At 42.7% G+C, this 25,612-nt stretch overlaps 1 protein-coding gene across 1 annotated transcript in view; it reads right to left on the reverse strand.

The window, feature by feature from the left end:
- MGAM2 (maltase-glucoamylase 2 (putative)) overlaps positions 1-25,612 on the reverse strand; it is an 81,686-nt gene that overhangs the window by 19,309 nt on the left and 36,765 nt on the right. Inside the window, exons 23-42 of the mRNA XM_064487798.1 lie at positions 23,384-23,551; positions 22,037-22,192; positions 20,630-20,905; positions 18,893-19,047; positions 17,709-17,877; positions 17,013-17,109; positions 16,421-16,533; positions 15,827-15,952; positions 14,141-14,269; positions 12,772-12,879; positions 11,235-11,297; positions 10,331-10,465; positions 8,682-8,766; positions 7,193-7,331; positions 2,228-2,361; positions 1,908-1,942; positions 1,702-1,818; positions 999-1,147; positions 809-893; positions 334-390 (exon numbers count right to left, since the gene is read on the reverse strand). Coding sequence (XP_064343868.1) covers positions 334-390; positions 809-893; positions 999-1,147; positions 1,702-1,818; positions 1,908-1,942; positions 2,228-2,361; positions 7,193-7,331; positions 8,682-8,766; positions 10,331-10,465; positions 11,235-11,297; positions 12,772-12,879; positions 14,141-14,269; positions 15,827-15,952; positions 16,421-16,533; positions 17,013-17,109; positions 17,709-17,877; positions 18,893-19,047; positions 20,630-20,905; positions 22,037-22,192; positions 23,384-23,551 — 2,496 coding nt within the window. The remainder of the gene's footprint in view (positions 1-333; positions 391-808; positions 894-998; positions 1,148-1,701; positions 1,819-1,907; positions 1,943-2,227; positions 2,362-7,192; positions 7,332-8,681; positions 8,767-10,330; positions 10,466-11,234; positions 11,298-12,771; positions 12,880-14,140; positions 14,270-15,826; positions 15,953-16,420; positions 16,534-17,012; positions 17,110-17,708; positions 17,878-18,892; positions 19,048-20,629; positions 20,906-22,036; positions 22,193-23,383; positions 23,552-25,612) is intronic.

The following is a 25,612-nucleotide window of genomic DNA, read 5'->3' on the forward strand; positions in this document are numbered from 1 at the left end:
CCTGTCTAAAGAAGTGTGTTGGAAAGTCACCAAAATACTGCAAATCTAAGGAGAAAACCTCTGATTTTCAGCTTTGCTAACAACTCTGAAAATCTAGTCTTTTCTCTGTATTCTCCAAAAAAAGGGGGTTGGAGACAAGTCAATGTAACACGGGTGTCAGATTTTACCTATTTATGCTTTTATGGATATTTTATTTAAGCAAATCTTGCACGGCTGAAAGACTGAAAAGTATTGCCTTAGAAAATGAACCCCTGGAAGTTAGGAGAAAGTTCCAGCCACCTATCACGCCTGCACAGACCAACCTGGTTCTTCACAAAGTATATTAACTCTTACCGTGCTATAGTCATACCAACGGGCTCTGGGAAAATAAGCACGGATCTGAAAAGTGTTCTGCAATATAAAATCAACACATCATTATGGCTATTCCAATAATTTAATTTTAATTTTATAATTCTTTCAGTAGAATTAAGATTAAAAAGAGAATTTTATTAATGATTTTAAGAGTTAGAAAAGTTTTATTGAGAAAGATCCTGGGAAATTCTTCTTTAAACACACAGAAAAATAAAAAAAATTTAAAGGTAGATTTTGTAAGGATGTAAGGTGACAAGACAGTAAAATTAGAAATCAATTGTGGTTGTAAAGTTTTGATTAATGGAGCCCTTAAAAAAAAAGGTAAAGATCTCCCTTAGACGTTCTAGAAACGCATTTGCCTGAAAGTAGTGAACTGTACAAGATAATCTGTACAACGCCCTTCCTGTACTTTAGATTATGCGATTGGAGGGTTTTTTATCTGTGATGGAAAACTCACACTTTCCAGCACGGGGCTGATTAAGATGGCAGGACCCAGCATGAACTGACGGTCTATATCCCATGTTGTGTCATCCTTTGTAAACCTTAAAAAATAAACATGAAAATCCACTCATACTGTTATGAGAGTGGCAGAGGGTCATTCACAAGACATCCGAGACCTGCTGCCTGGGGAAACAGGCTGTACTCACTCATGGAGAAGGGGTCGGACTACGGTGGTGCCCTCAACGTGAGCCTTATGCATCAGAGTATAGAGGTAAGGCAGCAGGGTGTATCTGGTCTGGAGGGCTTTTCTTGAGAACATCTCAAAGGTTGAGTTCCAGGCCACAGGATCTTGTCTCTGAAAGGATAAACGAGCATATGAAAGATCACTTCCTCTTTACTCCATCAGTGGTATCAGAAAAGGACCAGCAGGCACATATCCCATATGTAGGTTACACACTCTTCTTTAATTTCTAACCTTCCCTTTCCCTACAGATGCCATCTTACTAAACATCTTGCTTCCTCCTCTTGACCATGGACTCCTCAGTACCTGCACAGGTCCAGCCTTGGCCCACACATGTGTACAGCAATGAGTCTCACTTCATAACTTGGATAGATTTAGATACAGTACCAATCCATTGTTCTTAAAAGCAAAGGGAGCCTCTTTTACTCGTCAGCCGCCGAGGGAGCCATAAACACTTCTCTCCTCTGAGACACTAATCGCCCAAGAGATGAGAAGTATATTCCTGAACATTGTTGATAATACTGGAGTTTTGAACTCTGTGGGTTTTCCAAGAAATAGAGTTGCTGGTGATTTTTATAATTTTTCTCAATAAGTATGAGGCTTTTGAGGGTGAAAAGGAAGTTGTGATGTGAAGACACAAAAACTCTGCAGTGGAACCTGCTTCTCACCCTTGTCCCGAACGTGTTGTGGTTCCTGGAGAATGGATAAAACGCCCCCAGCTGCATCCAGCGAACACACATCTCATATTCAGCCTCTCCAAAGAAGCCGCAAATGTCTGCTCCTGTCTGAGAAGACGCAAAACCGGAGCATGAGGTGGGACTTTTGTCACTGAAATCAGCCTGGGTAATTGGTAATGGCCCCCTGTAGGACTTACATAAGGTATTCCAAAGAGACTGAACTCCATCATGCCTGCAATGAAAAGATACAGCCGTGTTGGACTAAGAGCGGCCCCTTGGAAGGGTAGGTAGGTTTGACCTGTCTCTTCTGCACCCTCAGCATTTGAAAGCTCTGAGCTGCTCATGATGAAAAGATCGAAAGATGGGTGCAGAATAAAACCCATACCCACAGAGAACTCAGGTTCTGTTGATTTTCCCAACCATTGGGATGATGATTGGACATAACCAGCGATGCTGAAGAGCACACAGTCCAATCCCCTGCCCTCCAGGAGGGGCCCCTGGGAACAAGCCCACGCACCAATGATAGATTTCCTCAGCTGGTCCCACGCGGCCGTGTTGTCTCCCAGCCAGTGTCCTCCCCAGCGGCCAGAAGAGGGGAATGTGGAGCGAGTGATGACGATCCCTCGCTGTCCTGTCACCTCCTGCACAGCTCTGCTCAGAGGGGAACGGGGAGGTGAGCTGAAGGTGAATTTGAGGATGGACAAGTCATGGAACTTTATCACAGAGTAGCTTCAGCCTGGACCGTGGGGCGGCAGTGGTGCTCCATTCTGAGCCAGAGAGCTTCTTCCCTGAGAGCATCTACTGTTTAAAAGTGATGCTAAGAGTCCCAGAGAACTTCCCAGCAGAACAGCTGGAGAGACAGCATCACCTAAAATGTCGATTTCCCTTCTTTAAACAAAAAATCTAGTAAATTAGCTGTCTACATAGAGGTAGGAGGAGGGGTGGGGTGGGGTGGAGGTATTTATAAAACAATGACTCCATCCCAGGTATTACACTGGTCACGTTCATGTGCACTATCTCACAACCTTGGCCTCCTTTTACTGTCAAGAAACTGAGCTTCAAAGAAGACAGATAATTTGTCAGTCATTTAAAGAGCAAGAAGGCAGATCTGGGACCCAAATAAAAGTATATAGGACCACAGCGCTTTTTGGTAATAGGCACTCTATTAGGCTACTCCTGAAAAAGTAGGATAAATTTTGCACCCCGGGGCAGATACACATAAAAGATGTTTAAATATCTCTCGATGGAAGATCAATCTTCTGCTCGCAGCTGCAGCCAGAAAATAAAAACAATGTGAGAGAAAAATCAATGGAACAGAAGAGAAAATCTACTGACAGATGCTAGTGTAAGTATATGATATAATCCAAATATTTGCTAAAGAAAGCATCACAAATCAATAGGCAGAGATAAATTATTCAATAAAGGATGTCAGGAAAAGAAGAAAGAAATGCAAATCGTCTATTCAAGAAAAGCTACTAAATCTTGGTAAGATAGTGAGGTCTCTGGGATTTTAACTTGAAGCACGTCCCAGCCCACTGCATTCCTAGTTCACTGGCATCAGAAGTCAGCAGCCTTGTAGCAACCAGAGTTCTGACCTTTTGGAGAGCTCTGTTAAAAGCACTATCCCCAGAGCACAATAAATACTTGTTTCTAACTTCCAGTTGCCAGGAAAAAGTCTCTATTGCAAGAGGGTTATGGCCGCTTGATTTGACTCAGAGCTCAATTCAGCAAGGAGAAAAAATCCCCCCCTACCCCGCCCAGGAAATTACCAAAACCAGGACAGCTTTCTGGCAGCATTGTAGGTGCTCAGTCTGAGGCAAAGAAAAGTGTGGCTGGGAATTTAAAAGTAAATCCTGGAAAACTGGAGCCTTAGAGACCTTTGAAAACCCCCCACATATTCCTGGGGATCTAAGAGAGGGCACCTGCCCAAGGCTGTGCGCAAGTCCCGAAAGGAACCATGAAGGGAGGTTCCCTGACCCACTTCGGGCCGAACCTGAGCCCCTGAATGAGCAGGAAGTGAAAGGCCAGGCTGTCTCCCAAACTGCCTGAAGTGTGAAGGCTGCCTTCTTGTGTGTATCCCCTTGGCAGAAGGTAAAAGACGGAGAAGAAGGCATTCAAGGTGCCCAACCGAGATGGCCTTCGTGTTGCCCTCGGCTTGATGAAACTCTAGGCTGGGTTCCTCCCGACTCCAGGACCCTGACCTCCCTTTTCGTAGAGCATTTACTTTAGATACATCGAACTGTAAATTCTTTCTCTACTTCCTTGAGATGTAAATCTTTTTAAAAGCCTCTGGACAGACTGGTTTTCTAGCCTTAGAATGTCTTTGTCAGGAACCTGGGAGCCTTCCCTTTGAAATGTAATCAGCAAGGAAGACAGTGCCCGGATCCGGAGACTCTGCAGGAGGCTGGGAGCCTAACTTCAGCAGGGTCTCCTTGCTCGAAGTAGTAAAACTATCTCCTGCCAAGTAAGATAAGAAAAGTTTACTTTTCCGCTGAGTAAGGCCAACTAGCAAAGGCCTACAAACTCCCTACCCAGCTCTCAAAAACTCTCCAGACCTTTGTTTCAGTGGAGTTGAGCTCAGACCAAGTTCTGGTCTCTCTCTCTTACTATAATAGCCTTAATAAAGTCTCCCTTGCCTGTTTAACTCTGTCCAGTGTAAGTTTTGTTTTGACCAATGAAATCTTCTGACTGATCACTAGCTGACCACAGAACTGTACTGATCCAGGGTGTCCCCAAGGAAGTCAGGCTTAAAAATGAAAAAAAGTCTAAAAAGGAGGAGGTGGGGAGATACCAGAGAACTCAGTGGCCACACACTCCAAGAGAATATAGAATCTACAGAATGAGACAGAGAATTTGCTAAACAAATAAGGAACAAAAACTAAAACAACAAAAATTGTAACAACAAAAACCCAGAAATAACCAACCTGCCAGGAGTCAGGGAGGGATTTAATGTCAGCGTTGTTACAATTTATTTTCTAAAATGTTCAGTTTTCAACAAAAAATAAAGCCATGAAAAGAAATATGGAAGTATGACACATACACAAGAAAAAAAGCTGCCAACAGACAATGAACTTTAAATCAGATATTATAAATATGTTCGAAGAACTAAAGAAAAGCATATCGAAACAATGAAAAGTATGACAATGATGTCTCACTAAATAGAGACAATCAATAGAAATAGAACTTATTGGGAAAAAAGAAAAAGAAATTCTAGAGTTGATAATACCAAAAAAATAAATAAAAAACAACCAAATAAAAAAATGGCCAGATCTAAACAGACATCTCTCCAAAGAAGACATACAGATGGCCAACAGGCACATGAAAAGATGTTCAACATCACTAATTATTCAAGAAATGCAACTCAAAACTACAATGAGGTTATCACCTAACATCAGTCAGAATGGCCATCACCAAAAAGTCTACAAATAATAAATGCTGGAGAGGGTGTGGAGAAAAAGGAACCCTCCTACACTGTTGGTGGGAATGCAAATTGGTGCAGCCACTATGGAGGACAGTATGGAGTTTCCTTTAATAACTAAAAATAAATATGAAAACGAATATATGTATGTATATACATGACTGGGACATTGTGCTGTACACCAGAAATTGACACATTATAACTGACTGTACTTCAATTAAAAAAAAAAAAGAAAAGTAAGGGGGGAAAAAAACCTAAAAATAGACTTACCATATGATCTAGCAATTCTTCTTCTGGGCATATCCAGAGAAAACTCTAATTTGAAAAGAGTCATGCACCCCAATGTTCATAGGAGCACTTTTTACAATAGCCAAGATGTGGAAGCAACCTAAGTGTCTACTGACAGATGAATAAAGAAAATGTGGTATATATGTACAATGGAATACTACTTAGCCATGAAAAGAAATGAAATAATGTCATTTGCAGCAACATGGATGGACCTAGGGATTATCATACTGAGTAAAGTAAGTCAGACAGAGAAAAACAGTTATCATATGATATCACTTATATGTGGAATCTAGAAAAATGACACAAATGAACTTATTTACAAAACAGAGAGACTCACAGACATAGAAAACAAACTTATGGTTACCAGGGGGGAAAGAGGAAAGGGAAGGATAAATTGAGAGTTTGGGGTTAGCAGATCCAAACTACTATGTACAGAATAAACAACAAGGTCTTACTGTATAGCACAGAGAACTATATTCAATATCTTGTAATAACCTATACTGGAAAAGAATCTAAAAAAGAATATATATGAATGTACATAGTCAATGGCTTGTAGTAACCTGTGATGAAAAAGAATATGAAAGAATATGTATATATGTATAACTGAATCACAATGTTGTACACCAGAAACTAACAAAATATTATAAATCAATTATACTTCAATAAAAAAGGAAAAAAAAATATTTTATTGCTAAAAATGCTAGCCACCAAAAAAAAAAAAAAAAGAAAAGAAAAAATCTGGAGTTGAAAAATACAATAACTAAGCTTAAAAATTCACTAGAGGGACGGAGGCTCAACAGGTGTTCTGAGCTAGCAAAAGGAAGAGTCAGTAAACTTGAAGACAGGTCGATAAATATGATCCAGTCTGAATAACAGAAAGAAAAAAGAATGAAGAAAAGTAAACAGAACCCCAGAGGCCTGTGAGACACCATCACATGTACTAACATACACATAAATAGAATCTTAGGAATAAAGAAAAAGAAATGGGCAGAAAAATATTTGAAAAATAATAGCAAAAAACTTACAAAACTATAAAATGTTGCTGAGAGAAAATAAAGGACACCTCAAGACATGGAAAGACATCCCATGTTAATGAATCAGAAGACTTGATACTTTTAAGATGGCAACACTGCCCAGACTTCTCAACGGATTCAGTGCCATCCCTATCAAGACCCCTTGTACTATTTTTCAGAAATTGACAAGCTGATTCTAAAATTCATATCAAATGAAAGGGATGCAGACTAGACAATCTTGAATAAGAAGAACGTAGAAGGGCACACATTCTATGATCCCACTTTGATGAAGTGTGCAGACCAGGCAAACCATGGAGACAGAAAGCAGGTCAGTGGTTGCCGGTGCTCAGGAGGTGGGGACAGGGTAGGGAGTGACTGCTAATGGTCTCCTTTGGTGATGATGAAAAATGTTCTAAAATTTGATTGTAGCGAAGGCTGCACAAATCTATGAAGATATTGAACACGACCTACCTGCGCACTTTATTATTTTTATTGAAGTATAGTTGACATCCAACATCCTGTAAATTTAAGGTGGAACTGCAGTACATTAGCCATTGCAGCGATACACAGCACCTGCTCACTTGAAACGGGTGACGTCAGCGACCTGCCGGATTCATACACCTAAAGGTATTTTGGTTGCTTGGGCAACTGTGCCTGATATTCTGCCCGGCATCATGGAGGTACAACTCTATGTGTATATATGACAAGGAGAAAGTAACAACGTGGAAAATGATCTAGCCGCCAGTGACAAAAACACACTCACTCGTATGTGGGTCTGGTCTGGGCCCAGCCGTACAGGCTGTGCACGTCGTAGTGCCGCACCGGGGAGCCGTCAGGCAGGATCTGCTGGCTCTCCATGCACAGGGTCTTGCTGCTCAGGCCCCTGTCCCTGGACTCCAAATCTGGGAGGAAATGCTGAGTTACTTCTTGAAAATCACTAGAAATGCCCCCCATCTTGGCATTTCTCTGTTTCAATCAACAACCTTGTTGTCGGTAACGGCTCCAGTGTCATGAATTCACAAAATCAATGTCCTGTGGCTTTATGATCAATGAAGGGTAAGGGCAGGGTATGCAGCCGAGAAAGGCACCCTTCCTGTTTGTTCCATCTCTAACATTCGGGGAGCGCTGGCCCAGCCCATCCGCAACGCGATGAACTCCTTTGTTTTTATGACTGTTTCTTCCACTAGGTGGTGATCTTCTCAAGGGAATGAGTCTCATTTCAGTCACTATATTAACGTTGCTAAATCTTTCTGATTTGTCAGCACTTGCCTAACACACACAATCATTAAATTAAGGAAGGAAGGGACGAGGGGGAGAGAGAGAGGGAGGGAGGGAGTGACCTACACACCAAGAAACTTGGATTCCATTTTCCATCCCACGGAGCTCTGGTCTAGGGCCTTTAAGAAACGGAGTCACAAGTCACTTCTTTCCCTAGATTTCTGTAAGGTGAGAGCTCAACTTTCTAAGAAGCCTTTGAACCCAAGGTCTCATGATTCTCTGCTTCTTGTACCACAGGGCAACCAGGGGATGTCTTTCATGAAGCGGCTGCGAACATGGGCAGAAAGAGTGCAGGGCCCAGCTTTCCATCCTCTAATCAAAAGAGCATGTTTGGTGTGTGTGTGGAGTGTGTATGTGTGGTGAGTGTGTGGTGCGTGTGTGTGTATGTGCTGTGCATGCGTGTGTGTGATGTGTGTGTGGTATGTTGTGATATGTGTGTGGTGTGTTACATGGTGTGTATGTGAGTGGTGTGTGATGTGTGTGGTGTATTTGTGTGTGTGGTGTATGATGTGTGTGGTGTGTGTGGTGTGTGTGTGGTGTGTGATGTGTGTGTGGTGTATGTGTGGTATGTGATGTGTGTGTGGTGTGTATGATGTGTGTGTGATGTATGTGTGGTATGTGTGTGGTGTGTGATGTGTGTGGTGCATGAGATATGTGTGTGGTGTGGTGTGTGATGGGTGTGTGGTGTGTGATGGGTGTGTGTTGTGGGGGGGTAGCAGTCAGGCCGTAGCCACCACCGTAAGCAGATGCACGGTACATTGCTTGGTTTCTTTCACACCACATCATATCATTATTTCCATGCTTGATTTAGCTATTTTTTTTTGTATTTTTCAAGGTTATTCTATTTGGGATTTTATGTCATGTTTTAGAGTGTTTTCTCTCTCCAAAATTAGGCTTCACTTTGACAATCAGAGGAAAAACTTGCAGGGGTTTTGAGCAGGAAAGCAGTTTGATGAAGTAATCATTTTACATACGTGGCATATAGGGAGGGTTATTGAGAGTCTCATCCCTGCAGCCGCTGACAGAGCCATTCACAAAGTTTGATGGTTCGTTCATATCCTGCAATGAGTTAGCAGAAAAGATGCCGCGGTGTCAGAGGCAGGATGGCCTTTGCCGCGATGACACTGACCTCACAGAGATGAGCGCTTCTTATCCAGGCCTTCGCCCCAGCTGGTCCCTTCACTGACCACTCAATCTCAGGCATCGACTCAGACTCTAAGAATTCATGTTGGTTTAAGAAGAGTGTTAAACTCCTGGTTTACTTGGCATTTTTAAGCTTGTGGGTGTTGTTACATCGTGGAAAAATATTGTAATTATACTGGAATTGTGGCCGAAGAAAATCTCCTCTTGATTAACCTTCCCCCATAACAAGCCCATCTTTGTTTTTCTACATGTGGACGTCCCACTTTTTATCTGTGGCCGATGGTTCCCACGACCACCTTCCCCTACTCTCAGTCTGATAGCTTAGACTAACTCTGACATCAGCACAGACCCAACACAAGGACGAGCATCTTCCTTCCTGCAGTAGATGAAGTCCTATACGGTTGTCGGTAACTCAGAAACAGATCTGGGCATCAGATAAAACTCGCAGGGATTTACGGCTTAAATGCCATAAAGAGCAACCCGAGATGAATGCTCATTGTCTACTTTGTCCATGAGAAAGTTAAACCTCTGTGTATTAGATTGTCTTAAATGGGACAGATGAAAAGGCAAAGGCAAGTGTTGGGGGAACTGTTGGCTGTTTTGACTCATTCAGCACCAGCTTCCCTCCAGTGGAGCAAACATCCCAAAGCTGTCGGGGTCTGTGTTCCTCAGAGCCACCCCATGTCGTCGCTGTTCGCTATGGGTAAATCTGGGCCCTCTTGTTTGTGTGTCTGCTCTGTGCCGAGCTGTCTTAAAGACGCAGGAGTCCAGGGAAACTGAGTGTGGCCTGGAGGTTTGTCTCTGGGTGAATCGGACTTCTTGTAGCCTGGCCCAGGCTGGAGAAGCTCTTCAGAGCTGGCCCAGAATACGCCCAAGATCTCAGGCTTGTGCACAGCAGGGAGGACACTGGGACCCCAACACACCTCCCATCCCTAGAAAAACACAGGTTGAGGAGCCTTTGGGCATGTGTCCCAGAGACGTCTCAGGAAGCCCTGCTCTTAAGCTCAACCGACAAGCATCACAAGCGTCTGAAAGGGCCTTTGAAGCCACTCTGAGGAGTCTGGCTAGCACCACAGTGAACACGTGTTTCCTATGATTCACGCCTTGCCCACCCAGCTCTGCTCTGTATCACAGGATGGGCTCTTGGGCTCCCTTAGCATTGGCCTCTGTGTAGGTTTGGCCAGTAGGAAGCAAGAGGTTAGAGGGCAGAAGACAGGGTTTGTCCCTCTTTCTTTCTCTGGCAGCATCTCCAGCAGCGACGCCACTGCCTCTGTGGGCTCCAACTTCCACCAGGCAAGACGCCCCTGGGCAGACCTGCGATCATCCCTGCTCCTCCCGGGGCTCCCAGCACCTCACCTCGGTCACAGCATCCTCTCTTCCACTCCTCCAGCCCCGGCTCCCTGCCTTGCAGGTCTCTGAATCACTTCCCCATGCTTTGACTGCTCGTATTTCCAAAGTAAAAGCACTAAGGGTAACTTACAAGCCACAGTCCATCAAACTTCAAGCTCTTCTCCGGCTCTCGGGGGTTCACGTAGAGCTCCCCTATCTCCTTCTTCCACCACGCAGCCGTGCTGTTCCGCAAGAAGTCAGGAAAAGCCACGTGGGCTCTGTACAGCTGTAAGAGTGACACAAGCTCTCACACTGGGTCTCAGCCTGTCCGGGAAGTGGGGTGTGGGGGCCGGGAAGGGGAGGTGAGCAGGGACTCATGAAAGGCACGGTCTACCTGGTGTGTGCCCTAACTTCAGGTCTGCTGCGGCGGCTGCACCGAGCTTACGGTGGACACAGAGAGACCGGGGAAGGGGATTTCATTTTTCATTTTTCTAGAACATTAGATAGCCTTATGTCCCTTTCAAACACGGGATTCATTGTATGACTGGGCATTTCATCCCATGAAGTGGACAATTAACTGTCAGTGTCGAAACAACCACACGTTTGAGTACAAATGCTTTTTCTACGCTGACCAAAGGAAGGAGATCGGTCCCCGGGGAAGAGTGAGTTGCAGTGTGGAGCGGAGGCTGGACGTCCAGGCTGATGGGGCCTCAAGTGCTCAGATCAAGGCTATTACTCCTTTTAACTGGCTTAACGTTTTCTTTTATGTTAAGACAATTCATTAAAATCTAGTGTGTTCATCATCTCTCCAGTGAAAATACTCTAGACTTCGCCTCAATATTTTTCAAGCAATGTTAGATTCAAGTAAAACACAACGAGAGTACTTCATTTGTGAGTGTGTGTTGAGTTTTCCATTTCAGGATTTTTTTTCTACAAAAATATTAATAGTTGACAAGTGCACTCAACTTAGAGCAACTTTACCAAACAACAGGATGAAACTCAGAAGTATCCAGATGTTCAGGGTGATGTGGAAAAAAATCTGCGGGTAACTATACCTTAACTTGAGTTTCTTGGTCAAGGGATCCACTCACATTCACATTGGGCAGATCTGGCCAAACCTAGAGAAAAAGGAGAAAAATTAAAACCCTTCAAAGGCAGTGCACTCAGACCATGAGATGTTTCACATGCTTCTCCATGAATTCTTGGGGATATTTGTCATTAATTACATTGTAAAGTCTGAATATATGAAATTCTGCGAGATGAGAATAGGCTGGGGTCTCGAGACTCATTTCATGAGTTACCGAATTTTATTTTTTGGAAGTAATGATTAACTAAATCCATTTCAAACATAACCTCTGTGCAGTCACCTCGCAAATGATTATTCCGTTCTCGTTGCTATGCCTGCCAGCATATTTCTCCTTATAAAACACAAATGTTAAGTGTGACTAGAAAGGAATATGATTGATTTCCATTCACAAGCCATAAACTTAGCCTCAGTACTTTCAAGCAGCATCATGACTTATTGGGGATCCCAAGTATATGCAGCATTAAAAAACCCATAGTATCAACCAACTTCATCTATCATTAGAAGGACATTAACTGTAGACATCAATTAATTCTCCCATTCAGCAAACACTGAGTGAGCATTTACTGTATGCCAGGCACTTTTCTACGATCTGCATCTGCTGAGATTTAAGTAAGAAACAGTTCTCATTTTGTACGAGCTCACAGATGGAACATAAGTGCTAAGTTGTATGCCTTATTCTCTGAGGGCAACAATATGGAAAAGAGAGGAAGAGGGAGAATTCCAAAGAGGGAATATGTATGTTGGTCTTGAAGTGCAGGTATTATCTGGGGGAGCTCAGGAGGTAACATTCAAAGGCACCATGAGGTGGGTAGGGAAATAGCTCAGTGGTAGAGCATGTGCTTAGCATGCACGAGGTTGCAAGTTCAATCCCCAGTACCTCCATTAAAAACAAAAACGAAACTCAAAAAACAAAACAACAGAGGCACTGTGAGCACAGCACATACCCAGAGCAATAGGAAGTAACATAGAATAATTACAGAGCAGTTTGGATCATGGCCAAGAGCCACCACCACCATCTGGAAGTCAGGAAGTTCACCTAAAATCTTGTTACTATGAATCAAACAATGAGGATGAAGACTGGAGCCACAAAAAGGAATTAAAGAAGATAAGAGAAGGAGAATACTCTATAGCACTTAGAAATTTATTTAGACATGGAGGCTAATGAAGCATCATGGGTCAAAGATGAGTGTGGGTGACTGGGAGACACAGATTTCAGAGCCATTCTCAAAGGGATTCTTTATTTGTTAAACAACCAGCTGGAATCCATAAGGGGTGGGACATCAGGACATTTCCAGGCAATAAAACAAAGCTCAATGGTATTTTAGAAGATTAGACCTGGAACCCGGGTTGTCTTCATGTTTACTGAGCTAATCAGACTCAGACAGGTTTCTACTCATCCATAATGTATAAATGACCCAATCTATTTGCCAAGATTTAGTAAAAGCCTCTTTTGGTCAAGACATGGTGATGCTAACTAATTACAGGCACCTTCTCCCAAGCCTTACCTTTCCCCAGACAATGTCACTGTTGTCTGGCCATTTGATGAACACGTTGTTCTCCTGCCCCCTGGTGAATGGGGGGTACTGGGTCTCGTTGCCAGAAATGGCTGGGTCCTACAACGAAAGGGTTGAAACAGCAAACATGAGAAAAGCATCCCCAAGAAAATTCCTCTCCAAAATCTTAACAATTGACAGTGCAGAAAGAAACGGTGCACCTCAACACCACACACACACCCCAAGGACAATCGAGAGGTAAAAGAATATATTGAGGTTTCTTTATAATACTCTTGAGGAAAAAAGTATGCCAATGTTTGAAGACAATTCCCAGGGATAAATCAGGTTAATAAGACATTATCCTCAAGTGGAGAAAGTCAATTTACTGGGTTTCCACAGTGTAAAGCAGCATTCCTTAAGAACATGAAACTTCTCTCTTCTGTTCTGTGGCCCAACTTATGTATCTAAAGGGGACTTCCTGTTCACTCTACCCAACACCTGCCCCAGCTACTCTCCAGAAAAGTATCCTATTTCACTAAATAGGATCATCTAAATCATCACTATCTTTCTGAAACTTTTTTAATGTTTATTTATTGGCTGTCTCTCTCCAACAGGATAAAATCCATATAAGAAAAAGAACGTCATCTTATTCATTTATTAGATTATAAACACACACACACACACACATATTTTTTAGAACAGTGATTTTCAAAGACCCAGTATTTAATTAATACTTGAATGAATGAATGAACAAAAGTCAACAAACAACGCTGTAATTTTTGGAAGCTAGAAGGAAGGATCATTTGCAGGTAACTACTTCTGTGTTTATCAAGATGCAGCTTCCAATGTGAAATAGTAAATTGGGATTCTGGATCTGAACTCAGTTGTTTGGGAGTTTAATTAAGAAATGAGTCCGGACCCTAAGCCTCACCACTGCTGAGTAAGGGTAATGGTAACTTGAGAGGTTTTTGAACCCCCTAAGGTAAACATGAGACTAAGATACAGCTATTCCCTGTAAGGCACAGCCTGAAACAGTGAGGTTTGTCCGTGTGCGTGTGTGCGTGTGGCAATGCTTAGTGTTTCAGTCCATAGTTCTTCTGACTCTATCAAAAGAACAGTAATAATAAATTACATCCCAGTGACACTCAGTTATAAAAAATAAACATCACAATGTGTCTTTACAAGCCGTTTTTTCATTTGTTCTTTCTTCCTCTGTTTATCTTATTTTTAACACTTTTAAAAAAATTATAGATTGACAGGAAGATGCAAAAAATGTTCAAGGAGGCCTCATGTACTGTTCAGCCAGTTTCCCTCGATGATACTGTTTTTGAACGATGAATATAGAAACAGAAAACGAGATCTAATCTTTCTAAAAACCTACCAGAATGAGAATAAATCTCATGCCATTTTTCTTCATTTGCTCAATCAGGAGGCCGAGATTTTGAAAGCTGGAGCTGAGGGTGAAGTCCAGCTTCCGGTCCATGTAATCGATGTCTACATGCTGGACGTCCTGCCGGAGGAAGCAAGCAAGATGCTGGGGACCCTGCGGCCGGAACTCCCCAGGACACGCGACCTGCTCTGCCAGGCTCCAGGTCCTGCTGCTTGCTGACCCCATCCCAGGTCCGTCTTAATTCCTTATCTCAGCACTCCCCTACACTGACATTTCAATTCTGCTGATTGAAATTGCTGATTCCTACATCCAGTTCGCCTGACCTCATTCCTTCTCTTTCTGTTGCTCCAAGAGGAACTCTCCCCCTTTCTTCCTTCAATTTATGTCTTTCCCACTCTTCACGCCTCAAACTCGGTGAACCTATCAAACCACGTGCTGTTGAATGTTCAAGGGCAGAAGGCAAGACTTGCCTGAGAAACAGAAAAGGCGGTCTACTTGTTTTTCTTCCCCCTCCAGTAAACCTGACTGCATTTACTCACACTTAGAACTACATTATTTTATGGCTTTCTAGAACGTGTGTATTTCTTCCATTCCCATTTGACTAGATAAACCTCGAAGTGAGAACCGTGCCTGCCCTTTCCTCTATAAAGTACCCAACCCAGCTTTCTGCACACGAAGTTCACTCAATCCATGATTGTTGAATATTTACTGTTAATATTTAGTTGAAAAAAGAGATGCTTCTTTTTAGCTTGAAGGTGATAATCTCCTGTATTGCCTTAAGACTCTGGGAACAACTTGTTTGAGGGAGCTGAGAGATCTGTGCATGAGCCAAAGTTTGAAAAAGAATGGACCGACACATTATTCACAGCATTTGCCTTGGTAAGGTAGATCTATGGATTTTTTCATCTTTTAATTTCCCTATCTTTGTCTAATTTATGTTTAATAGGTATCTGGTACAGTGGTATAGAAAAAGAAAAAAAATTAAGCCTGGATGAAGGTTTCAAATTATCTTTGATGAGAACATCATAGCACTTTACTTTATTCTCATTTTCCAATCATTAATTGCCATTCAAAAATCTCAGGAGGAGAACTGAAAGCAGAGAAAGAGAGTGAGTGGTGAGAAGTTGATTATTAAAAAAGAGAGAGCATGTTATTTATGGAATTCTGCTTGTTGAGAGCAACTGACTGCACCTCCAGGGGACAGAGTGTCATTGTAGGATAACGCTTTTCTGTATATGTGTGTTTAAGAGAAAGTGAAAGATTGGTTTTAACTGCTTTCTTTCATTCTGTCACTTTATATCCATCCTCTCCAAGAACAGCCACAGTACAATTTCCTAAAATGGCCATAATCTGGAAATGATTTTCACCTAGAAGTCCCCAGCACCATGGCTTAAAGCCCAGCCATGGCCACTGCAGGATATTCCTGGCGAGAAGCAGTAACAGTATTTCCCAATCACACTGCAAACTGCTCAAGGATTTAAGTGACTCTCAATTTTGAGCACTTGATTTAAAAGGACAGCATGAAATAAATTTAACAAGAAGTGTTTCCTAGCATCAGAGCTACATTTTCTTGATACTGAAGCAGCCATCAGTAATTTCTACGGAGATATTTCAATCAATAATTAGCCACAAATTCCCATAACTAATTAAACCACAGACTGAGTGAGGGTTTCATACGTAGGGAATCTGAGCTGCCACCATGGCGTCATACAAACTGGAGATTTCGGCATCATTCTGGTATCCATAGCGACTCAGCTGGAATCCCAAGGCCCAGTACGGAATCATTGCTGGCCGACCAATCAACTAGAATAAAGAAGAAAAATGGATCCAAGTAGACTTCTTAGGGAAGAAAAGATGGTTACCCTATACTTGAAGTAACTGGAGCATTTCTACAGAGTACTGTCTGATCTAAGAGGCTTCGCTCAAGAAAAGCAAGAAATTCAAACAAATATGGACTAGCCATAGGGATGCAGAGTGATAGACAGTCTCCCCATGTTCTAGAACATCCACTTTAGAAAACCTGAGAACTCAGTGGTTACTATTGTTTACAGAGTCTTAGAAAGGGCACTCAGCAAATAGCTGAGAAATATGGGATATCAGTATGCCTTTCTAGCCCCTTACCACTTAACCCTGACTTTCAGAAAAGACAAAAACAATGTTACAGGGACACCCAAGGGCCTTAAGAAAAAAAATGGCCTTTCTCAGTGCTAAGCACATGGTAATATCCAGTAAACATTGGATGATTTATCAATGGATAGAATGACTTCCAACCTCAGTGTATTGCTGAGTTACAAGTTCAGGAGTTGGCCCTAAAAACATATAGAAGTCCAAAATTCCTCCTGTGGTGCGGTATGTCAGGGCAGGAGTGGGCTGGAATGCCACATCTGTTAAAAAAAAAAAAAAAAAGAGAGAGAGAAAGAGGGAGAGAGAAAGATGTGGAGTATCCTTAGAACTATGAATCCCCAGACACGGAATCTGCCCTAAAATTTGCTATCTTCACTCCCTTACTTTAATGCCCACCCCCTCTAGAAAGTCCTCTCTTATGCAGTGGAATTAGAGACGGATTTTCCGGTATCACACACACATAATCTCAGTCCCAACATCTTATATTACTCTGTGAGAGAGGGGTCAAATGTCACAGTGAAACACGGCCATATAAGAGTAGGGACCATGTTTACTCAAAACTGCATCCCAACACCTGGCCTAGAGCTCTCAGTAAAACTTGAATAAATCAGTGAATGGGATGTCAGTTTATCTGTTCCATTTCCCTTGCCCTGGACTTTATTTCTATTGATATTCCAGATTCCCCCGAAGTGGTCACAGCTGATCACGGAGGTACACAGGGAGTGTGCCTCCGTCTCACCCATGGCATTGCTGTTTAGCAGGAGCACTCCATGGGCACTGCCGTCCGCCTCCAGTGCCATGTAGTAGGGGTGGACACCGTAGGAATTCTTCTTGTACTGGGGGAGTCAAGAGGAGAGGAGGTGAGTAATCAAAAAGAGAAAAGCCAAGAGGTTGTTTTCACATCATAATCCAAACAGTAAACTCCTCTTCAGTACTGAAGATTCAGTACAACGTCATGTCCTTTGTAAAGCCTTCTTGATCCTTCCCTCCATCCCAAGTAAAAAGCTAAGTGCCCCCCTTGTTTATTGCATAATTCTATTAGAGCAATGATTACATTGTATCACCATTATTTCTGCATCTCTCTGCTGTTACTAGCCCATAAGCCCCTGGAGAACAAAGACAGTGTCATATTAAGTAAGACAGTATCTTATTCTACGTGTGCCTGACACATAGAATATATTAAATAAAAGTTTATGGTTTATGAAATAAATAAAATCTATAGTCCATAGGAAAGATAGATAGATAGATAGACAGACAGACAGATAGATAGGGAGTCTTTTAAGGAAAGACCATAATGTTAGCTTATTTCATCTGAGAGTAGAATTAGTTTCTCAGTATAGGGTGGAGCTGAATAGGGTACCAGACATGGGCATATGGATTAAAATCAATTTCAGGAGAGAGAAACTGATTGATAATCTTGTTCTTCTGTGCTTACCGCTGGTGGCTCATCTCGAGCAAACATCCCCCACGTGTTCCAGCTGATGTTTCTCCTGAAAGTTGTGTGTTCGGTTTCCCCAAAGCCATAGATGTTCTTAGAGGGGAGGCGCGTGGAGATGGAAAGGAACATGTCGTTGAAGGTGAAGCCGGGGAGCTGGGAGTCCCAGCTGCAACACAAGGGCAGACCTCGGTGCTGAGCTGAGCACAGGCCAGGGCAAACACGGGCTACATGGGGACGTGGGGTTGATTCAGAAGCCTCCTGAGTGTTCACACATCTGAATCCACACATCTGTTCACACCCTTTGAGATGACCCAGCTCGTAACAATAGCCATAACTCACTGCCAAGGTTCTGTGTCTGCATTTGGATTCTGTGGTTTGCAAGACTCAGAACTCCTTTCTGAGTCATGTGCTCCTTGAGGACAAGGACCCCATCTCCCTCATCTCTGTATTTCTACATCTCATTGCCTGGCCTATCAGCTTGAATAAATGTAGGGATAAATGGATAAGGTAAAAGCACATTTTCCAATAGAAAATGTAAAACTCTTAGAACAACTTTTCTGGATTGGCCAAAGAATTCCTATCAAAGAAGGTAACAGAAAGACAGAGAGAGCTGAAGACACACACAGGTAACGGTTTCTACTCAGACAGGGAACTTCAGCCCTAGGCAAAATCCACACCTTCACTTCATTCCATCCAGCAGCACAACAAAGGATGAGAGATGACAACTCCTTTCAGGCTTAATATTGTGAAAAAGCTTTGAGTCCAAAGTCTCAGTAGGAGCAAGGGCTGTAAGAAGCCTTAGTAACCTTTGCCCGTCTCTCCGGACTCTTCTGTTACTATTTCTTAACGAGGCTACATAGAACTGATTTCCATCATAGGTTATATGTTGTAACCAGTAATTAGTTTCCTGTTCTACTTAACAATAACAGTGAATTGACCATGTATTTTCCTTTCTCTAAAAACAAGCATCACTTAAGTGTTTTTAAACCTTTGATTAATTTTTCTTGTCGAGTTGACGACTAATAGAAAACAAAATCCCTTCTGAAGTAGGGGCAACAGGTCCACTCTCCATTTAACATACTTACGTAGAGTCTCTAAAGATTAATCTCTCACTTGCATCCATACAGCCACCGTGATTAGCTCTACAACCGCTCTAATCAGGACCAATAAAGTGTGCTTACACCACAGTGCCGGAGCTTTTTCGTCGAATCTGGATCCCGAAAGGATTGCTTTGAATGCTGACATCATACAGACAGTTTTCAGGGGAGCCGACTGGAGAGGGAGGGGTGTTCAGAGGCACGGGGACCTCGTACCTTTTATTATTGGGATCATAGATCTGACAAGAAGAGAGAAGGAAACTTTCTGATGGAATCCCAGACCTCCCATCCCTGGTGCCCACTTGTCCAATTCAGTTCCCGTGTTTTCCTGGCCAGTCTGACTCACAGCAGGAGGCATCAAATATTCCAAAGCAAGTAGGTGTGAGGCCTACCCACCCACCGTGCCTGATACAGAGCCTGAATCCCAAAAATGCCTCAGTAAGACCCATTCAAAGCCAGCAAGGGCACGTCCTCCAAAAATTCATGATTTAAGGGTATAGAATCTCATGGATAGAATGTGTGTGTGTGTGTGTATGTTTATGAGTGTGTGGTATGCGAACATGTATGTGCATGTGACTGTTTACGTGTGAGCACGTGTGTGAATGTTAGAAATTAGAGAACTGAGCTTTCACATGGACTCAGATCTTCTTCCTGCTGGAGCTTCCAGACTTCGTGCAGATCTCCTTCCCTAAGACTGGCCTTTTGCACCTACCACTAGTTCCTACCTACCTACCAGGTCTGATGTGTGGGAAAAATGAGAAGTAAAAAGTGTTATGCAAGGCTGGGGAGTATCTGACATGAGCAGGCATCCTCTTCCTCATATTAGTAGCTCACGTATTAGACAAGTTTTGTCTAAAGCCTTGCTTCTCAAAACCATTTCTTAGACCAAAAGCAGCTTCCACAATGTTTCACGACGTTAAGCAGAATCACCTGGGAGCTTGCTGGGGCTGCAGAATCTTGGGCCTCACCCCAGACCTTCTGAATCTGAATCATTCTCACAAGATCCCTAGGGTGATTCTTCAAACATTCAAGTGTGAAAAGCGGTGTCCAAAGCTGAGCTGTCCAAGGTGGTCTCCACGACCACATGTGTTGTCTGGATTGAGACTCACTGTCTCAAAACACACAGCAAATTTTGAAGACTTAATGTGATTAAATTCTCTTGATAACTGTATTTGGATGACATTGGAAAATGATAAAATCTTAGTATACTGAGTAAATGAAGTGCTATTAAAATTAATTTCGCTTGGTTACTTTTCAAATCCATTTTTAAAAATTCGGCTGTTGGAAAACTTAGGTGGTTCGCACTGTGTTTCTACTGGAGCAGAACAGTGGGTCTCAAGGTGTGGCCCCTGCTTTTGCAGCATCAGCACCACCTGGAAACTTGCTAGAGATGCAAATCCTCGGGCTGGGAACCCGGGGGATAAGGCGCAGCAATCTGACGTATAACAAGATTCACAGGTGATTCTGATGCAAGCTAAAGTTTAAGAACCACTGCTAGAGAAGTAACTCTGAACTTGGAAGTGGGTTAATGCCACTAACTTGACTTCCTGCAAAGCAGACACACTTCTCAGGGCTAAGGGATGATTCTTCGAGGATGTTCATGACTTAGTGCACTCATCCTGATAGGAAATTCACCAGCCTGGTGGATCCAAGGTCACATCCCAGCTCTAGTCCGGCCTAACTTTCTGACCTTCACCTCTCTGGACCTCAGCAGCCCCATGTGTAAAACGAGAGGTTTGGACTGAAAGGTGTTTTGGTGACTGCGTGGAGCTTAAGTTAAGAACTTCGTTTTGGGGATCCGAATCGGCAACACGGGCTTACCTTGAACTGCAGCGTGTTTTCTGTGTGGTAGGTCACACTCAGGCGGAGAAAGCTGATCTCTGCAGAGAGAGGATCAGAGGCGGCGGCTGCTGCAGCTGCAGGTGGGAGGAGCTTTCCCTGCGATGATGGAGGCGGTGCCGCCGCGCGTGCTGCTTCAGGAGCCGTTAGGAGGGAAAGGTCTGTGGTGATGCCCGTAGGCAGGTACTGAATGTTACTGGCAGCATAATTAGGGATGGTGTCATAGTGACAGGTGGGCGCGCCAGGGACAGTTGTGGGCTGGAACAAGAGGAGGAATTCTCTGTCAGCCTCTGACACCCCACTGCGAGGCTCTAGTTACTCAAGAAGGTGGTCAACGCAGACTGTCTCTTATACCATGCCCATTCCTGTGGGTTGAATTCCGTTCCCCCAAAGAGATGTTAAGTCCTAACCCCTAGTACCTGTGAATAAGGCACCTGATACCTTATTTGGAAATAGGATCTTTGCAAATGATCGAGCTGAATGTGCTCATCAGGATAGGGCTAATCCAACATGACTGGATCCTGATTAAAAGGGGAAATTTGTACACCCTCAGGGAGAACACCGTATGAAGATGAAGGCAGAGACCAGGTGATGCCTCTACAAGCCAGGGAACCCCAAAGATGACCAGCACACCACCAGAAGCCAGGAGAGGGACACGAAACAGAGTTTCCCTCACAGCCCTCAGAAGGAACCAACTCTCTGACATCTTGACCTCAGACTTCCAGCACCCAGAACCCTGAGATAATAAACTTCTGTTGTGCTAAGTCCCCCAGTTTGTGGTACTTTGTCATGGAAGCAAATGAGTGCATCCATCTGAAAACGCAGACACACACTGGCCTCCTCTAACAGGTGAGGAGTGACGTGTCAGCTGGACGCCCGGTCTGGAGACTGGGATCCTAAGGCTGGGCTCTGCTCCCGGTGTCCCCACTGCCCCTCAAGTGGTCTTGAGAAACTCACTTATTTTCTCTGGCCTTCATTCTCTCTATTTTTCAAATGGAGAGAAAGAGTCTGACCTTTCTGCTTGGACTCTTCAATAGTTGAAAAAAAAATGACTTAAAATACTCAATGCCTTCCCAGTGTATTATTGCTATGTTCAAAAAAACCAAAAAAACTAAAAAACAAGTAGGGTTTTAAATGCCATGGTTGGAGGAAAGAGAGCTAGAGTGGCCATGAGTTCTTCCTGACTCAGGAAACCTGAGTGAAACACTGACCACCTAACACACGAAACTGACAAAATAATTCATTGGTTGGCATGGAATCATTTTCTTCCTGAAGAATGATTACCATTCAACCTATCAGCATTTGAAAAGTGTTTCCTAGGTGCCTAATTACTTGTGAGGCACTTTTTACAACTTCCTGTTCACCGCGTCGTCTGCGTCTGATCTTTACCTCCCAAAGGCATCCCCGTTGCCTGCACCTCTCCTCGGAGACAGCAGGCTCCTCAGGGTAGCAGTCGAACTTCTCCAGGTCACTAACAGGAAGCTTCCACTCAATGGAGAATTCTTGTCCTAGTACCAGTCCCTCAAGATCGGTGATGCTCACCACCTGAGGAAAGACAAGAAGCCACAGGTGACAGGTGAGGTGGAACCACCCAGACGATGTCCTTTCCTGACGGTCTGGAAGTCGGTCGGGGGACAGCTAGCACTTCGTCCAACCCCACTTTGCCACAGGATTTGTAATATTGTTTTTTTCTCCTCTGGGGCTTTTGATCTCCCTGCCAGGAAAATGGCCCTGGCTTACTTCTGACCTTTCCCACCTCATGGAGTCACTGTGGAACATTGAATGGAAAGATCTTTGATCATGTTAAGGAGTGCAGATCACAGGCAGGGCTTCATTTCAGATTTATTGCCTCCTGGATATGATGCTCACACGTTTTAATAATAATGTTAGTAATAACAATAGCTTAGCTTTATTCAGCATTTATATGGGTCAAGCACTGTGATAACCATTCTATACGCATTATCTCTATTAATCCCACAAAGCAATCCTATGCTGTGAATAACAAGGCTATCTCCATTTTACAAAACAGAACACTGAGGTTCAGAGAGGTTTAGTGCTTTGCCCAAGATCTCACAGCTAAAGCACAGGAGGGCTAGGATTAGAACCTATCCAGCCTAATCCTAAAAACCAAACTCTTGTCCTTTGCTATATCTGTCGTCAAAAATGGAGGGGCTGCCCTAAGAAACAGAGAATTTCCCAGTGCTTGAAATATTCAACCAACAATTGGAATCTTCTGTCAGAGATTATCATGTAAGGGAATCTTCCATAAGAACAAAACCAGATTGCCCCTTGTGTTTTATTAAACTCCCATTTTCTGTGATGGTATAAAAATAGCTTAAAACACTAAGGAAAAGTATCAACAGTGTCTCAAAGAAAGTCTGTAACTTAAATGAGAAAACACACGTGTAAATACTCTCCAGAATCAATGTGATGATTCGTATTTTTATTGTATCCCATCTTGGGTCAGCGTGTCTACTTCTAAATTTGCCCAGAGAAGATCTGCCTTCCTTCAAGGTCCCTACTCCTTCTGGTTTTTTCAGAGTTCTAACACCAATAAAGCTCAAGTGTCCATATTTAACATGTACATGTTTCTCCTTCTGCATCCTCCCTGTGGTCTCCCAGCAAGCTGCTTGTCTCTGGGACCACCCAAAGTCAAAAGAGCAAGGGAGAGCTGGCTGTCGAAATCTCAGGCCAAGGCTTTCTGCAGGGGCCCTGCAGGATGGAACTATATCCCACCTTTGTTGAATTACTGTAGACAACATTTGAAATGGAGGTGGCGGCATTATTATGGAAGACGATAAAGTCAGTAGGTTGCTTGTCCATTCCCAAGATTATAATATCTGTAAATTTCAGGTTGTTGGGGTCCATATAAATATTATTTATAATCTTTGCCTGTAGACGGTTCTGAGGGGGAGAAAAGTCAGTTTAGAGACCAGGTGTATCACATTCTGATTGTGCCCAAATACCACTCAATATCTTTCTGTCTGAGATCTAAGGTGTATCCTTTACTTCTGAGGTTCAAAATGGAGCCAAGTGATGGGTCCTCCTGGAATTTGTCAACCATGACTCTTAACAGTCCTAAATCTTTCAGTCATATTTTGTGTTTGCTTTGGTTTACTGTTTAATTATTGGTTCTGTTACCCAGAAAATATATTCCTGACATCATGGAATTTTCAAGCAGACAAGACAGGTACTCAAAAAGCAAACAAAAGACCCAAGTACACACGGAGACTCATGGGCTCACCAAGGCACAGACATACACATACACACAAAATGGTGCCCAAATAATTATTTCTTTTTAGTTTAATGATAATGATGGTAGCTAAAATTTATGAATGCTTCCTGTGTGCCAGGAACTGTGCTAAGCACTTTACACATATTATATCATTCAATTCCCACAGCAAACCATGAGGTTGAGGCTGTAATGATCCCCATTCTTCAGATGAGGACACTGAAGCCCAGATAAATTAGGTAACTTATTCAGGGAAACACAGTTCAAAAGAGACAAAGTTGACTTATGACAAAGGAAGTGGAACTGAAGACTAAAGACGAAAAGGGACATTTTGATGTTTAAAAAGATCAGACATCCCACAGACATATGCCCAGCTGATTTTTTGCAAAAGCAGTACAATGGAGAAAGGATGGCCTTTTCAACAGATGGTGCTGGAGCCATTGGCCATCTGTTGGCAAAACATGAAATTCATCCCTACCTCACATCTTATATAAAAATTAACTCAAAATAGATAGTAAACTTAAAAGTAAAAGATAAGACTGTAAAACTTTTAAGAAAAAATAAGAGAATATATTGAAGATCAAAGGCAGAATGAGTTCTTATACCAGACGCCAAAAACCATGGTCCATAAATGGGATAAAATGATAAATTAGACCCATCAAAATGAAAACTTTTGCCCTGTGGAAGACAGTGTGAAGGGGATGAAAAGAGAAGTCTACAGACTGAAAAAAAAAATTTGCAAACCATATATCCAAGAAGAGAGTATTTTCTAACATAGAGAGAATTCTCAAAACTGAAGAAAAAAATAAGCCAAACAATCCAATTAGAAAGTGGGGTAAAGAACTGGATAGACCTTTTACCTAAGAGAATAGAGACGGCAAATAAAAAGGCACATGAGAAGATGGCCAACATCATTAAACATCAGAGAAATACAAATTAAATGTCGCACAATGAGATATTGCTTCACTTTCATCAGAATGGCTAAAATTAAAAAAAAAATTAACATCAGATGCTGGTTATGATGCAGAGAAACTGGGTGACTCACGCATTGTTGCTGGGAATGTAGAATGGTTCAGCCATTCTGAAAAAGAGTTTGGCCGTTTCTTATAAAACTAAACACGCACTTACATAATACCCAGCAGCTGCACTCTTGGGCATTTATCCCAGACAGCTGAAAACCTGTGTTCACACAAAAACCTGTCCATGAATGTTCATAGCAGCTTTATCTGTAATAGCCCATGGCTGGAAATAGCCCAGGTACCCTTATTCAGAGAATGGTTAAACAAAAGGTGGCCATCTGTATTTTGGAATGCTCCTCAGAAATAAAAAGGAAAAGACTTTTGATATGCAACAACCTGGATGAGTTTTGAGGGAATTACGCTATGCGAAAAAAAGTCAGTCCCCAAGGTTGCATGTTGTGTGATTACATTTACATAACCTTCTTGAAAGGACAAAATTACAGAAATGGAGAACACGTGAGTGGTTTCTGGGAGCTAAGGAAGAGGTCAGGGTGGGGAGACACGTAAGTGTGACAATAGGAAGGATCCTGGTTACAATGGAAATGTTCTGTATCTTGATAATACCGGCGTCAATGTTCTTGTAAAACTGCACTATCGTTTTAAAGATGTTCCTACACATGAAGCTGGGTAAAGAGTACAAGAGGACACTCTGTATTATTTCTTACAACTGCATGGGGCTCTATAATTATGTCAAAATGAAAACTGTAATTTAAA

Source organism: Camelus dromedarius, chromosome 7 (genome assembly GCF_036321535.1).
Source record: "Camelus dromedarius isolate mCamDro1 chromosome 7, mCamDro1.pat, whole genome shotgun sequence".
Taxonomy (NCBI): domain Eukaryota; kingdom Metazoa; phylum Chordata; class Mammalia; order Artiodactyla; family Camelidae; genus Camelus; species Camelus dromedarius.